Below are 14,828 nucleotides of genomic sequence, written 5' to 3'. Positions count from 1 at the left end.
GGGCAGAGAAGTTTAGGGAGGGTATTCCAGAGCTTAGGGCCCAAGCAGCAGAAGGCACGACCACTAAATGTTGAATGATTATAATCGGGGATGCTCAAGAGGGCAGAATTAGAGGAGCGCAGATATCTTAGGTGTTTGTGTGGCTGGAGGAGATTACAGCGATAGGGAGGGGCGAGGCTATGGAGGGATTTGAAAACAAATCTTGTCATAACCATTTTCCATTTTCCATTTTAAATGTTGGCATAAGAAAGTGTTGCTGAAAGATAGTGACAAGAAGTAAGGTTAATGTGGACAGGAAGCACATTCCATGTGCAAGACTTTTACATGAAAAGGTTAGGAATTCTATTAATTCTATTTTTGTCACAAAGTGACTTTCCAGATATCTGGGGCCAATTGACCTTGCAACTTGTTCACAGACGTCGGCCCAGAAGGAGAATCTTTCCTAGTGAACTAAACCGCTCAGTCTACTGACATGTAGGTAGCCGATGCGGCCAAGTGTAAAGTCACCTCTCCAGTCCCATTTTACCACCCTAAGGTTTAAGGCCTCCAATGATCTGTCTTGAGCTGGCTAACAGTGACACATTTTTCTTCTGGTTCATCTTCAGATCAGCTTGCCTTGCCTTAATGTCAGGAAAGGCTGAAATGAACGTGACCATAGAGCTCCTTATAGTGGTTTTGAAGTCAACATTTTCTTGCTCTTCCCAAATCCTCTACTGCAATAAAGTTTCATTGCCATTGTTTGCAGTAGGATGTTTACCGAAAAGTGTCCACAATGTAATTGGTGTTGTGGGATGAAAGAACAGCACCATTGGTGTAATTGCAAATCCATTGGCAGGATAGGCGCGCCAATGTCAGTGTTCTTGCTCAGGCCGACATCCCCAGCATCGAAGCTTTGACCACGCTCGATCAGCTCTGATGTACGGGTCACATTGTCTGCATGCCCGATACGAGACTCTCAAAACAAGCACTCTACTTGGAGCTCCGACATGGCAAGAGAGCCCCAGGTGGGCAGAGGAAATGCTTCAAGGACACCCTCAAAGCCTCCTTGGAAAAAATGCAACATCCCCACTGACACCTGGGAATCCCTGGCCCAAGACCGCACAAAGTGGAGGAGAAGCATCCAGGAAGGCGCCGAATACCTTGAGTCTCTTCACCGGGAACAAGCAGAAGCCAAGCGCAGGCAGCGCAAGGAGCGCACGTCAACCTAAGCACCCCACCCACCCGCCCCTTCAACCACCGTCTGCCCCACCTGTGACAGAGACTGTAGGTCCCGCATTGGACTCATCAGTCACCTGAGAACTCATTTTTAATGTGGAAGCAAGTCACCCGCGGTTCTGAGGGACTGCCTAAGAAGAAGAAGAATTGATGCACCTGGGATGATTTTGGCTGGTCAGTCAAATTGATGCCTTTGTGGTTTTGTAATAGTTATGACTTTTTGTAAAGTTTGACTGCTAAACGAGGGAGATGTGCTAAGTCTGAGAAATAAAAAAAAACCCAGTCAAAGGACATTTGATAATTGAATCATAAATATTCCCAGTGGAGTATTTACATAGTTTAGGAAGGAAAAAGAATAATCGTAGAAGAGTCTGTAAGAATCATGTGTGGATTTTCAAAGAGATTTGCTTAATGCAGCCCTGGGGAATTTAAAGAAAATCTCATTTGAAATATAATGTAATTTCAAATGATCTTTGATAAGCTACATTATAATGAAATGGTTTACTACATTTATTTTGATTATATGCTGGGTCTTGCAAAGTGTTCTGCAGGAGAAAGGTAAAAAAGCCTTAGAAATTTAGAATAATTCAGCAGTGACCTGAATGATAGCATCTCTTGTTCTTCCATGTCAGCTGTAAATCATTATTTTTGCACAACATTACACACAATCTCCCACATAAATTACCAGCTTCTGCCCACGCACTGTCTAGAAATACACTTAATGTCAGTGACCATTAGCAGGACTACTGAGAATCATTACCGTGGTGAAGACTGGCATGGGGCAGGGATAAGCTCTGAATCAGATTTAAAATATATATGAATTGGAATGAAAAAATGAATTTGAACATATTTCAATCTTAGGTGGTCCGCTCTGTTTAGCAAAAAGACGAAGCATGTGTGCAAAGTGGGATACTTCTGTCACTGAGTTGTTTTGGTATTGTGGGATAGTTGTCAAATGTGTCCTCCACCAACAGATCGATTGAATTCTGTTCAACTATATTTTATGTATCAAATAGATATATCCAGAGTGGCAATGAATTTGTTTTTTGCTGGAGAAAATTAATTTAATTTGTTTTAAATTAAATGCACGTGCTGCTAATGTTTATACCTTAGAGGGTGCAAAGAAGTTGGATGCAGTGAGACAAGTATACTGCATAATGTGACCTAATCAATCAAATTGTATTTATTGGATGTCTGCAAATACAACCAATACAATCATTAATCATTTATTCATCAACTTTTCCCCCATTTTGTGAATGTGCGATATTAGCAATGATGCGTCAAAAGATCTTGGATCCCTCCATGTCTCTTTGGCAGGGAGCGAAAGGTAAGGGAATTTTTCTTTTTGTTTTAAATTGTTTGCATCTACGTCCAGTCTGTTAGATTTTTGGGGTAAGACAGTTGCTAACTTTCTGCGGTATCCACTTTCTGGGGCAGGAGAGGAAAGAAAGAAAGGAGTAGAAATAGGGCTGTACAACTGTAGTCTGCCTGAACACTTAATTCTCACTACTTCTTACTAAGGTTCACGAGTCAGGGTTATTTTTGCCTGTAATCAATGTACATGACTTAAAAGTACCGTTAGCTTTCATACAGCATGTTTGTGTTTGTGCGCAGCAGCATCAGCGCGCAAAGGAGTCAGCATGAGACCAGCTGGAACTAGGAGAGCTAGGGAGAGGAGAGTGGGAGATCCACGGTGGAGTGTCCAGGAGAGACCAAAGAGCAGGAATGGTCCAGGAGCAGGTGTGTGTGTCCTCCCTCAGAGTGAACTACAGTCTTATCCACCATAATAACAGAATACAGTAAATCGAGTTGAAGCTGATCTGATTCAGAGAGGTTGCAAACTCAACAAAAGCAGGAACGACCAGAATGAATGGGGCCAGGATTGAGACCGAGAGACCTCCAGCAAGACTTGGCCTCAGTTGTTTTACTCCGAGTCCCAAAACAGATAAAACAAGAGCCATTTTTGCTTTCTTCTCAGAAACAGTTTTTTTCTAGGGGTGAGAAAGTTAGTGTGTAGAGAAGAACATCCAAATTATTACTCCCATCAGTGCTCAGTCCAGATTTGTAACGGTGGACTTTACCTCAAAGCAGCCTTGGTCAGTTGTGAAGTAGATGCAGACAGTGTCTGTAGGGAGTAATTTTCACCTTCACCACATGGACGGTAATCTGGTAGAGCAGATGGCCCGCCTTTTGTAGAACCCGCCTGACTTTCATCGCAGTGACCTCATTACAGCAGCTAATTGCTTCTGAAATAATCCCAGGGTTTCCACCTCCACAACTCTACACGGAAATCCATTCCATGTGTTGCTCACTCTGTGTGAGGAAGTTCTTGATATTAATCCTAAATTTAACTTTCACCAGTTTGAACTCATGATTCCTATTGCCCTAATTTAATGTTCAGGATTGACTTTTTCTCCATTGTTTACTATCTTATATACCTCTATAAGATCACAACCCAGTTGACTTTTGAGCCTGAAAAGCCCAAGTTTCTCCAATCTTTCCTCATAACTTAGTCCTTTCAAAACATGGTTATGTTGTGTGACTCTTCTCTGCCACCTCTTGGGCTTCAATATCTCCTTCTTGTCTTGGTGACTAGAACAGTGCACTGTACTCAAGGTGTGGTGTGGAATGTGTGATTGCCTTAACTATTTAAAAAAAGAGATGAGTAACAAAGCCCAGTTTGAAAAAAATTAAGCTAAAGGCAAGAAAAAGAGGAGATTCTCAGGTTCCCTGAAATAGATCCGTGGAAACAGTGTAAAAATGCACAATAACAACTGTATGGGTAAGTTTAATGAGGTAAGTTTAATGATTTTAGGGAACTTCTTTAATTTTTTTATGTGTTGTTACAAATGTTATTTATATAGCTATATAATCTTCTATCTTTAGGGCAGAAATAAAAATTGTGACTGAAACAAATTCAGCAACTTTAAGCCCTGCATTGCATTATTCGGTAAAGACAGGGGCTATTGCCACCTGGTGGCCAGAAATAAATAGCAGATTCTAAATTGGGGAGGGAAAGGTTTGTTTGACCTGGAAGTAATAGGGTGGGTGTCATGTTTCAGGATTTTTGACTATTTGCCATGGAAGGGGGTTTAGTATAATTTATTTAAAAATAATACTTCTAAGTAAAATTTTGTGTGCAAGGATTCAGATTCACGGGACAGCCACATGCTGACAATGTATATCAGAAGTCTGAGACAGCGTCTATCTAGGTTTAGGGTTTCCAAGCCCCCAGGAGAAGGTTTGCCAACTCTAGCACGATGCATTCCTGGAGATTTGATCATGTGACATTTGATCACATTGAATCTAGTCACATGATGCTTGCCCACAGTTTGCAAATGTTAATGGGCCGGATTTTCCGACCCCCACGGGTGCGTACAAGGTGTGCACGCAACCATAGAGGCCGCGCAACTGCCGGGTTTAGGCATGCGACGCGCATGCACTAAAACCCGGCACATGCGATCTGTCAAGAATCCTCTTGACAGATCCTCCACATCCCTGGGAGAAGGGCCTCTATGGGCAGGGAGTTCCGCTTTCTGCACAACTTCCGCCCGCTGAAATCCTTTAAAAATCTTACACCTGGTAAAAGCATGCATAAGACCTGCTTTTACCAGCATAAGAGTTTAAAAAAAATAAAAATATAAATTTTTTCCCTGATTTATAATTTAAAAATACTTTTAAAAAAGGTAAGTTTATTTTTAGCCCCGTAAAAATTTTTAATTATTTTTTACAAAAAATTAAATTTGTTTAAAATATTTAATTTAATGTAATTTTAATTAATTTTAAATATGTGATTTAAAAAAAATATTTAATGTTTTACTGTGTTTTTTAAGTGATTCCCATTCATACTTTTGACAGATCCGTGCGTAGAGAACTACCAAAAGTGTGAAGGGGGATTCCCTTCTTTGATTGGTTCCCCATGGCCTATGTGATCCCAGGGACGCTTGCGAACTGCATGTGCCCCTGGGATATCTGGGCCTCTGCACAAGCCTCAGAACCTATGGAGCCAGCAGGTAAGTTTGTAGATTTTTTCTGATCGGAGGCATCCAATGTATTTACCTTATCGCCCATCTTGCACCCCCAATAAACTTAAGCTCATCCAAAACTCTGCTGCCCATATCCTAACTCGCAGTTAAGTCCCGTTCACCCATCACCACTGTGCTCGCTGACCTACATTGGCTTCCGGTTTTTAAATTCTCATCCTTGCTTTCAAATCCCTCCATGGCCTCACCCCTCCCTATCTCTGTAACCTACTCCAGCCCCACAACCCTCTGAGATATCTGCGCTCCTCCAATTCTGGCCTCTTGCGCAGCCCCGATTTTAATCGCTCCACCAGTCGTGCCTTCAGCTGCCGAGGCCTTAAGCTCTGGAATTCCCTCTCTAAACCTTTCTATCTCTCTTTCCTCCTTTAAGACACTCCTTAAAACCAACTTCTTTGACCAATCTGCCCTAATATCTCCTTATGTGGCTCGGTGTCAAATTTTCTTTGATAACGCTCCTGTGAAGCGCCTTGGGATGTGTTACTGCATTAAAGGCGCTATATAAATGCAAGGTGTTTTATAAAGTTCGGCGACCCATGTTAAACACTTTCCCCTAACCACTCTGTCAGAGAGGAAATCCTTGCACTCTGTTTCTCCGTGTTTGGAACTTGTAAAATATGTTAATATATCCAATTAAACTTCATTGAAAACTTATGTTGAAACAGTCATGTCAATTGAAAAACATGCCTATTAAAATAATTTCTCATGGAACTATCTGAGATTGTTTTGTTTGTAGCTTGAGGAGTGAATCCATTCAAAAAAAAATCTCTTGTCTGAGGAAGATTTGAGATTTATGTGTGCTTGTGAAATTGCCCCAGCTATGGAAATAGCAAGTAACATTGCACAGGAATTGTTAGGAAAAGCAAATTTCCCAACCATTAGCGTAACTAAATTGCTGTTTCCAGTGAGAATGGGTACAACCTCTATTAAGAAAGTCGGTATTGCAAAGATGTGGAAGGGGGAAACTCGTGTATCGAAAGCTGTTACCATTGCGGAAGAAAGCCCGTCCCTAATTAGTGCAAATTTAAGGACGCAAAATGTTAGACTTGCTTAAAAATTGGATGTACAGCATAAATGTGCAGAAATAAGAAGAATCCATGGACAACTCCATATGTATCTTTGTAAAATTATATGGTATAAACATCCAATTTTCCACCTCTCTCCATACTATGCTGCCTCAAATCAGCCCTCAGAATGGTTTGTGCAAGCAGTTAAACGAATACCTCCTTAAACAAATACTACATTCTGCCCAGAGTAAAACAAACTTGGCCCTGCAACACTATGTGGCAACATTTCTACTCCTGCACAGGCAGCCCTGCACTCTGTCACAGCGCATTCTGCTGCTGAACTGTTTTGAAAGGAACAGCCGTAAACCTGTTTCAGTTTACTGAAGCCTGGCTTGGCCAATGTAGTGGAAATAAAAGAAGAGCAGCAGAAAACTCAGCATGACAAGGATTGAGTGACCCGCAGAGAATTGGTGCTGTTCCAGCAAGTGTGAGTGAAAAGTTGGAGGGAAGGAAAGAAGTGGTTAGATGGTGTGACACTAAACAAACTTGGGGCCTTTGACATATTTAGTTCAGGTTAGAGAGAAAGTCGGGCGTGTGCATTTTGATTATTTGATTCTGTCAAAAGCGTCCGGATGTGCATTTGGAGGAAAGGAAGGATTTCTCACCAGTCAAAACAATGGAAGATGAGAGAATTTACTCATTCCAGGATATTCCAGTTGAGCCAAATGAAGTGTTTTTTTTTTATTATTCGTTTATGGGATCAGGGCGTCGCTGGCAAGGCCAGCATTTATTGCCCATCCCTAGTTGCCCTTGAGAAAGTGGTGGTGAGCCGCCTTCTTGAACCACTGCAGTCCGTGTGGTGAAGGTACTCCCACAGTACTGTTAGGGAGGGAGTTCCAGGATTTTGACCCAGCGGCGACGAAGGATCGGCGATATACTTCTAAGTCAGGATGGTGTGTGACTTGGAGGGGAACTTGGAGGTGGTGGTGTTCCCATGCGCCTGCTGCCCTTGTCCTTCTAGGTGGAAGAGGTCACGGGTTTGGGAGGTGCTGCCGAAGAAGCCTTGGTGAATTGCTGCAGTGCAGAATGTTAAGTACAGAAACCATTGAATCTGTGAAATTTTGATTGTAATAGGAATAGCTAACGCCCTGAAGGGAAAAAGATCACTGTTTTCTCACCATTATGGCTCTCAAGTTTATAGTCGAAAAAAAAAACTAAGGCACTTTTGAAAAAATATTTTAAACAACTGACACGCATTTTGGTGATTTACCCTTCACCTGTTGCCCAGGGGTTTAACCCCAATCACAACCATCAGGGTGGTAACACCTAGATGAGGGTCTGCCCAAAAATGATTTGTCACCAGCATCCGAAAAAATGAAGGACCTGAGAGGTGGGTAATTCATAGAAAGACCGCAGATTGAGAGCGACAAAGGATTTACAAAAGGGGAGGGTTGCACTGTGTTAGAAATTAGGGGTGCCTAAAAATGTATATGGCTACACAAATAATACTGTGTTTAAATGATAAGTTTTGTTTTCCTGGAAAGCTTGCATTAGAATTTGAGACAGTCTTTTTAATCAGTTAGATTAGGTGAAACATAAACATTCCACACGGGGGCCCATAGGATGGTCCTGCCAGGCTAGTTATCTGTTGTTTGTAAGTTAGGGTTTTGACTTTGTTAATGTATCTTTAATTTAGCCAGTGAAGGCCCAGCCTATGTTTCTTCCATTATTACTAATAACCATATTATAATCTCTGCTGATAGAATTTGGAGTTTGTTTAGCAGAACTGCTTGCGAAGATAATTAAAAGTTAATTAGGAATAGACATAGAATGAAAGGAATTTGAGGAGGCTAAGGTATCCATCTTAGAATGGGCCATTTGCTAGATGAAGTTGAGATAGCGACTGGTTAATATGTGACAGCTCTGGCTGGGGCCATGATTAAGAGGGACAGGGCCGGGCCTTGGACTTGCTGGGTTAAGGAGGATAGAGTCAAGAGAGATAAGACAAATTCCAATGGAGGAACCTTCAAAATGTAAAAACAAGAAAGATAAATTGGATGAAGTAATGAGACCCTCTTTTGGGGAGGGCTTTTTCATCCAAGAACCAAGACAAAGAACTTGAGCTGTCATTGGTTGATAAAGTTTTAGAGGAACCTCTGTAAGTTAAATGGTCTTGTCAATAACCTGGCCTTAGGCCAACCCCTAAAATAAGAATAAAAGTGACACCCCAAGGGCTTGCCTACACAGATGGTGGAGGGGAGAGCCGGGCAGAAGTTGCAAAGAGAAGTTGGGCTGGTCAAACACTCTTTTGAGAGTGATCCCACGCTCACCATCGGAGGTTCTAGAGAAAGAGAGAGAGAGAGAGGCCGGAATTCAGGGAACTGTTCACGCATGCCAGCCGTCTGTCCGATCGGATCCAGTACCAGCTGCTTGTCACGGTCGTATGTTTTTGCTGCATTACTAGTGTGTTATTTTCCATCCCAAACTCCGATTAAACACAATATACCGATTAAACACAATATACCCACTATATTGGTTTGCACTCGATCCTGTTTACCAGAGATACATGAATCTCAACAATTGTATTGATATATTAAACTTGGTCAGGGTTATCGCCATCTGGTGGCTAGACAGAAAATGGTTGTTTGCAATCGGCGGAGGAAGCAGTAGTTTGACCCTGAAGTGCCAGTGGGCGGCTTCAGATAGAAAAGCATGACAATAAAAGCCTTGTTGTTCAGAGCTGCTGCTTTGTGTATCTGATTTGAGGTAGAGTCATAGAGTTATACAGCGCAGAACGAGGCCCTTCGGCCCATCGTGTCCGCGCCGGCCATCAAGCCCTGTCTATTCTAATCCCATTTTCCAGCACTTGGTCCGTAGCCTTGTATGCTATGGCGTTTCAACTGCTCATCTAAATGGTTCTTGAACGTTGTGAGGGTTCCTGCCTCTACCACCCTTTCAGGCAGTGAGTTCCAGATTCCAACCACCCTCTGGGTGAAAAAGTTTTTCCTTAAATCCCCTCTAAACCTCTTGCCCCTTACCTTGAAACTATACCCCTTGGTTATTGACCCCTCTACTAAGGGGAAAAATTCCTTTCTATCTACCCTATCTGGACCCTCATAATTTTGTACACCTCAATCAGGTCTCTCCTCAGCCTTCTCTGCTCTAAGGAAAACAAATGTAAGAAGTCACACAACACCAGGTTATAGTCCAACAGTTTTATTTGAAATCACAAGCTTTCGGAGCGCTGCTCCTTCGTCAGGTGAAGTGGAGAGATGAATAAAGACACAGCTTATATAGTCAGAGAATAATGCCAGATGATTACAGGTAATCTTTCTAACTGCCATTTATCACACCTCGGCAGAGAGATAATCACAGCAATCAAAGGTGTGAATGGTGTCCAATCAGGTTAGTCAGGAAAACATTACATCAAAGAACAATGAGGTGGGGGTCACAAGGGGTCAAATGTTGCAGATGCTGGGGTCTGTATGAAAAACAAAAAACAGACGAAAAAACATTTTTTTTGCTGGAAATCACAGCAGGTCCGGCCGCATCTGTGTAGAGAGAACAAGCCAACGACGACTCGAGTCTGGATGACCCTACGTCAGGTGGGGTTACATGTAGCGTGACATGAACCCAAGATCCCGGTTGAGGCCGTCCTCATGAGTGCGGAACTTGGCTATCAGTTTCTGCTCTACGATTTTGCGTTGTCGTGTGTCTCGAAGGCCGCCTTGGAGAATGCTTACCCGAAGATCGGAGGCTGAATGTCCTTGACTGCTGAAGTGTTTCCCGACTGGGAGGGAACACTCCTGCCTGGCGATTGTTGCGCGGTGTCCGTTCATCCGTTGTCGCAGTGTCTGCATGGTCTCGCCGATGTACCATGCTCCGGGGCATCCTTTCCTGCAACGTATGAGGTAGACAACATTGGCCGAGTCACATGAGTATGTACCATGTACCTGGTGGGTGGTGTCCTCACGTGTGATGATGGTATCTGTGTTGATGATCTGGCATGTCTTGCAGAGGTTGCCGTGGCAGGGTTGTGTGGTGTCGTGGTTGCTGTTCTCCTGAAAGCTGGGTAATTTGCTGCGAACGATGGCCTGTTTGAAGGCGAGTAGTGGAGGCGTGGGGATGGCCTTAGCGAGGTGTTTGTCATCATCGATGACATGTTGAAGGCTGCAAAGAACATGGCGTAATTTTTCCACTCCGGGGAAGTACTGGACGACGAAGGGTACTCTGTTGGTTGTGTCCCGTGTTTGTCTTCTGAGGAGGTCTATGCGATTTTTTGCAGTGGCCCGTCAGAACTGTCGATCGACGAGTCGAGCATCATATCCCGTTCTTACGAGGGCGTCTTTCAGCGTCTGTAGGTGTCCATCGCGTTCCTCCTCGTCTGAGCAGATCCTGTGTATTCGCAGGGCTTGTCCATAGGGGATGGCTTCTTTAACGTGGTTAGGGTGGAAGCTGGAGAAGTGGAGCATCCTGAGGTTGTCCGTGGGCTTGTGGTAGAGTGAAGTGCTGAGGTGTCCGTCTTTGATGGAGATTCGTGTGTCCAAGAATGAAACCGATTCTGAGGAGTAGTCCATGGTGAGTTTGATGGTGGGATGGAACTTGTTGATGTTATCGTGTAGTCATCTGGCATTATTCTCTGACTATATAAGCTGTGTCTTTATGCATCTCTCCACTTCACCTGATGAAGGAGCAGCGCTCCGAAAGCTTGTGATTTCAAATAAAACTGTGGACTATAACCTGGTGTTGTGTGACTTCTTACATTTGTCCACCCCAGTCCAACACCGGCATTTCCACACTAAGGAAAACAACCCCAGCCTTTTCTGTCTCTCTTCATAGCTGAAGCACTCCAGCCCAGGTAACATTCTGGTGAATCTCCTCTGCACCCTCTTCAATGCAATCACATCCTTCTGATAGTGTGGTGACCAGAACTGCACACAGTATTCCAGCTCTGACCTAACTAGCGTTTTGTACAGCTCCATCATAACCTCCCTGCTCTTATATTCTATGCCTCGGCTAATGAAGGCAAGTATCCCATATGCCTTTTAACCCACCTTATCTATCTGTCCTGCTGCCTTCAGGGATCTATGTACGTGCACACCAAGGTCCCTCTAACCCTCTGTCCTTCCTAGGGTCCTACCATTCATTGTTTATTCCCTTGCCTTGTTAGTCCTCCCAAAATGCATCACCTCACACTTTTCAGGGTTAAATTCCATTTGCCACTGTTCTGCCTATCTAACCAACCCATCTAACCAACCCATCTATATCGTCCTCTAGCCTAAGGCTTCCCTCCTCGCTATTTACCACTCCACCAATTTTCGTGTCATCTGCAAACTTACTGATCATACCTCCTACATTCATATCTAAATCATTAATGTACACTACAAACAGCAAAGGACCCAGCACCGATCCCTGCGGTACACCACTGGACACAGGCTTCCAGTCACAAAAACAACCTTCGACCATCACGCTCTGCCTCCTGCCACTAAGCCAATTTTGGATCCAATGTGCCAAATTGCCCTGGATCCCATGGGCTCTTACCTTCTTGACCAGCCTCCCATGCGGGACTTTGTCAAAAGCCTTACTGAAGTCCATGTAGACTACATCAACTGCACTACCCTCATCCACACACCTAGTTACCCCCTCTCAAAATTCAATCAAATTGGTTAGACATGATCTCCCCCTGACAAAGCCATGCTGACTATCCTTGATTAATCCTTGCCTCTCCAAGTGGAGATTAATTCTGTCCCTCGAATGATTTCCCTACTACTGATGTTGGGCTCACTGGCCTGTAATTCCCTGGTTTATCCCTACTACCCTTCTTGAATAATGGTACTACGTTAGCTGTTCTCCAGGCCTCTGGCACCTCCCCTGTGGCCAGAGAGGTTCTGAAAATTTTTGTCAGAGCCCTGCAATCTCCTCCCTTGCCTCACACAGCAGCCTGGGATACATCTCCTCTGGGCCTGGGGATTTATCCACTTTTACGTCTGCTAAAACTGCTAGTACCTCCTCCCTCTCAATACTAATTTGTTCAAGTATATCACAATCCCCCTGCCTGATTTCTATGCCTATATCGTCCTTTTCCATAGTGAACACAGATGCAAAATATTCATTTAAAACCTCACCTACATCTTCCGGCTCTACACACAGATTGCCACTTTGGTCCCTAATGGGCCCTACTCTTTCCCTGGTTATCCTCTTGCCCTTAATATTCTTATAAAGCGCCTTGGGATTTTCCTTTATTTTGCCCACCAATGTTTTTTCATGCCCCCTCTTCGCTCTCCTAATTTCTTTTTAAGTACCCCCCTGCACTTTCTATACTCCTAGGGCTTCCACTGTTTTTAGTCCTATGTATCTGCCAAAAGCCTCCCTTTTTTTCCTAATCCATTCTTGTATATCCCTTGACATACAGGGTTCCCTGGGTTTGTTGGTCCCGCCCTTGACCTTTACGGGAACATGTTAGTGTTGTACTCTCTCTATTTCCTTTCTGAAAGACTCCCACTGCTCTGATGTGGATTTTCCTACAAGTAGCTGATCCAAGTCCACTTTGACCAGATCCTGCCTTATCATATTAAAATCGGCCTTCCCCCAATTTAGAACCTTTATTTCCAGTCCATCTTTGTCCTTTTCCATGACTATCTTAAATCTCACCGAATTATGGTCACTGTCACCAAAATGCTTTCCTTCTGACACTTCTACCACTTGCCCAGCTACATTCCCTAGAATTAGGTCCAGTACTGCCCCCTCTCTTGTAGGACTTTCTACATGCTGGCTCAAAAGCTCTTCTGGATGCACTTTAAGAATTCTGCACCCTCTAAGCCTTTCACACTCTGACTATCCCAGTTAATATTGGGAAGTTGAAATCCCCTACTATTATTACCCTGTTATTTCTACAATTCTCTGAGATTTGCCTACATATCTGTTCTTCTATCTTCCCCTGACTGTTTGGGGGCGTATAGTACACTCCCAGCAAAGTGCTTGCCTCCTTTTTGTTTTTAAGTTCTACCCATATGGCCTCATTAGAGGAACCTGCTAAGATATCATCCCTCCATACAGCAGTAATTGAATCCTTGATTAATATTGCGACGCCCCCATCTCTTTTTCACCCCCCTCTGTCTCGCCTGAAGATTCTATACCCCGGAATATTGAGCTGCCAGTCCTGCCCCTCCCTCAACCATGTCTCTGTGATAGCAACAATATCATACTCCCATGTGTTCATCAACACCTTCAATTCATCTGTCTTACTCGTAAGACTCCTTGCATTAAAATAAATGCCACGCAGCCTTGCCATACTCCCTTGTGCCATTACATATTTGCTCTGCCTTCCAGGCTGACTTGTTTTTCCTCTATATTTGGCTGTGCATCACCCCCTACTATAGCTCCACTCTGTATCCCATCCTCCTGCCAAGCTAGTTTAAACCTCCCCCCCCCAACGGTACTAGCAAACCTCCCCACAAGGATGTTGGTCCCGTTCCGGTTTAGGTGCAACCCATCTGACTTGTACAGGTCCCACCTTCCCCAGAAGCAGACCCAGTGATCCAGGAAACTAAAGCCCTCCCTGCTGCACCAACTCTTTAGCCACGCATTCATCTGCTCTACCCTTCTATTCCTATACTCACTAGCACATGGCACCGGATGTAATCCAGAGATTACAACCTTTGAGGTCCTGCTTTTTAATCTGCTACCTAGCTCCCTAAATTCTTGTTGCAGGTCCTCATCTCACTTTCTACCCATGTCGTTGGTACCAATGTGAACCACGACCTCTGACTGTTCGCCCTCCTCCTTCAGAATGCCCTGCAGCCGTTCAGTGACATCCTCGACCCTGGCACCAGGGAGGCAACATATCATCCTGGAGTCACGTCTGCGGCCACAGAAACGTCTATCTGTTCCCCTTACGATAGAATCCCCAATCACTATTACTCTCCCACACTTTTTCCTCCCCACCTGTGCAGCTGAGCCACTCGTAGTGCCATGGACTTGGTTCTTGCTGCATTCCCCTGAGAAACCATCTACCCCAGCAGTATCCAAAACGGAAAATCTGTTGGAGAGGGAGATGGACCCAGGGGACTCCTGCACTACCTTCCTAGTTCTTTTACTCTGTCTGGCGGTCACCCATTTCCTGTCTGCCTGTGCACTCTTTACCTGCAGTGTGACCACCTCGTTAACTGTGCTATCCACGAAGATCTCAGCTTCGTGGATGCTCCACAGTGACTCCAGCCGCAGCTCCAGCTCCGAAACGTGGATTTTGAGTAGCTGCCGCTGGAGATACTTCCTGCTCATTTGTTCACCCTAGACACCGAAAGTGTCCCTGACTTCCCACATAGCACAGGAGGAGCACTCCATGCTGCCGAGCTGCCCTGCCATGTCCTACCCTTAATTTACTCCCTTTACTTCCTGTAAATTAAAGAATATTAAATACACTAGGGACCTTACTTCCCTTTAAACACTATTTACTCTAAACGAGAGACCTTACCTTTACTTTAACGACTGGACTGTAGAAATACTCACCAGATTCTCCTTACCAATCAGTCCTTCCCTGGTTTTGACATCACTTTAGTGGTTTCAC

The 14,828-nt window shown here is 44.1% G+C and overlaps 1 protein-coding gene across 6 annotated transcripts in view; it reads left to right on the top strand.

The window, feature by feature from the left end:
• pxylp1 (2-phosphoxylose phosphatase 1) overlaps positions 1 to 14,828 on the top strand; it is a 574,980-nt gene that overhangs the window by 127,670 nt on the left and 432,482 nt on the right. For 5 of the 6 annotated variants that reach the window (XM_085990500.1, XM_085990493.1, XM_085990492.1 and 2 more), the window contains one exon: positions 2,486 to 2,542. The exons of the other annotated variant lie outside the window; for it this stretch is intronic. In XM_085990500.1, the coding sequence (XP_085846626.1) occupies positions 2,486 to 2,542 (57 nt within the window). The remainder of the gene's footprint in view (positions 1 to 2,485; positions 2,543 to 14,828) is intronic. 6 annotated transcript variants of the gene reach the window in all.

Source organism: Somniosus microcephalus, chromosome 6 (genome assembly GCF_052327205.1).
Source record: "Somniosus microcephalus isolate GS21.2 chromosome 6, FLI_Smic_1.0, whole genome shotgun sequence".
NCBI lineage: Eukaryota > Metazoa > Chordata > Chondrichthyes > Squaliformes > Somniosidae > Somniosus > Somniosus microcephalus.
Note: the sequence above shows the minus strand (reverse complement) of the source record. Positions and strands in the feature narration are given on the sequence as shown.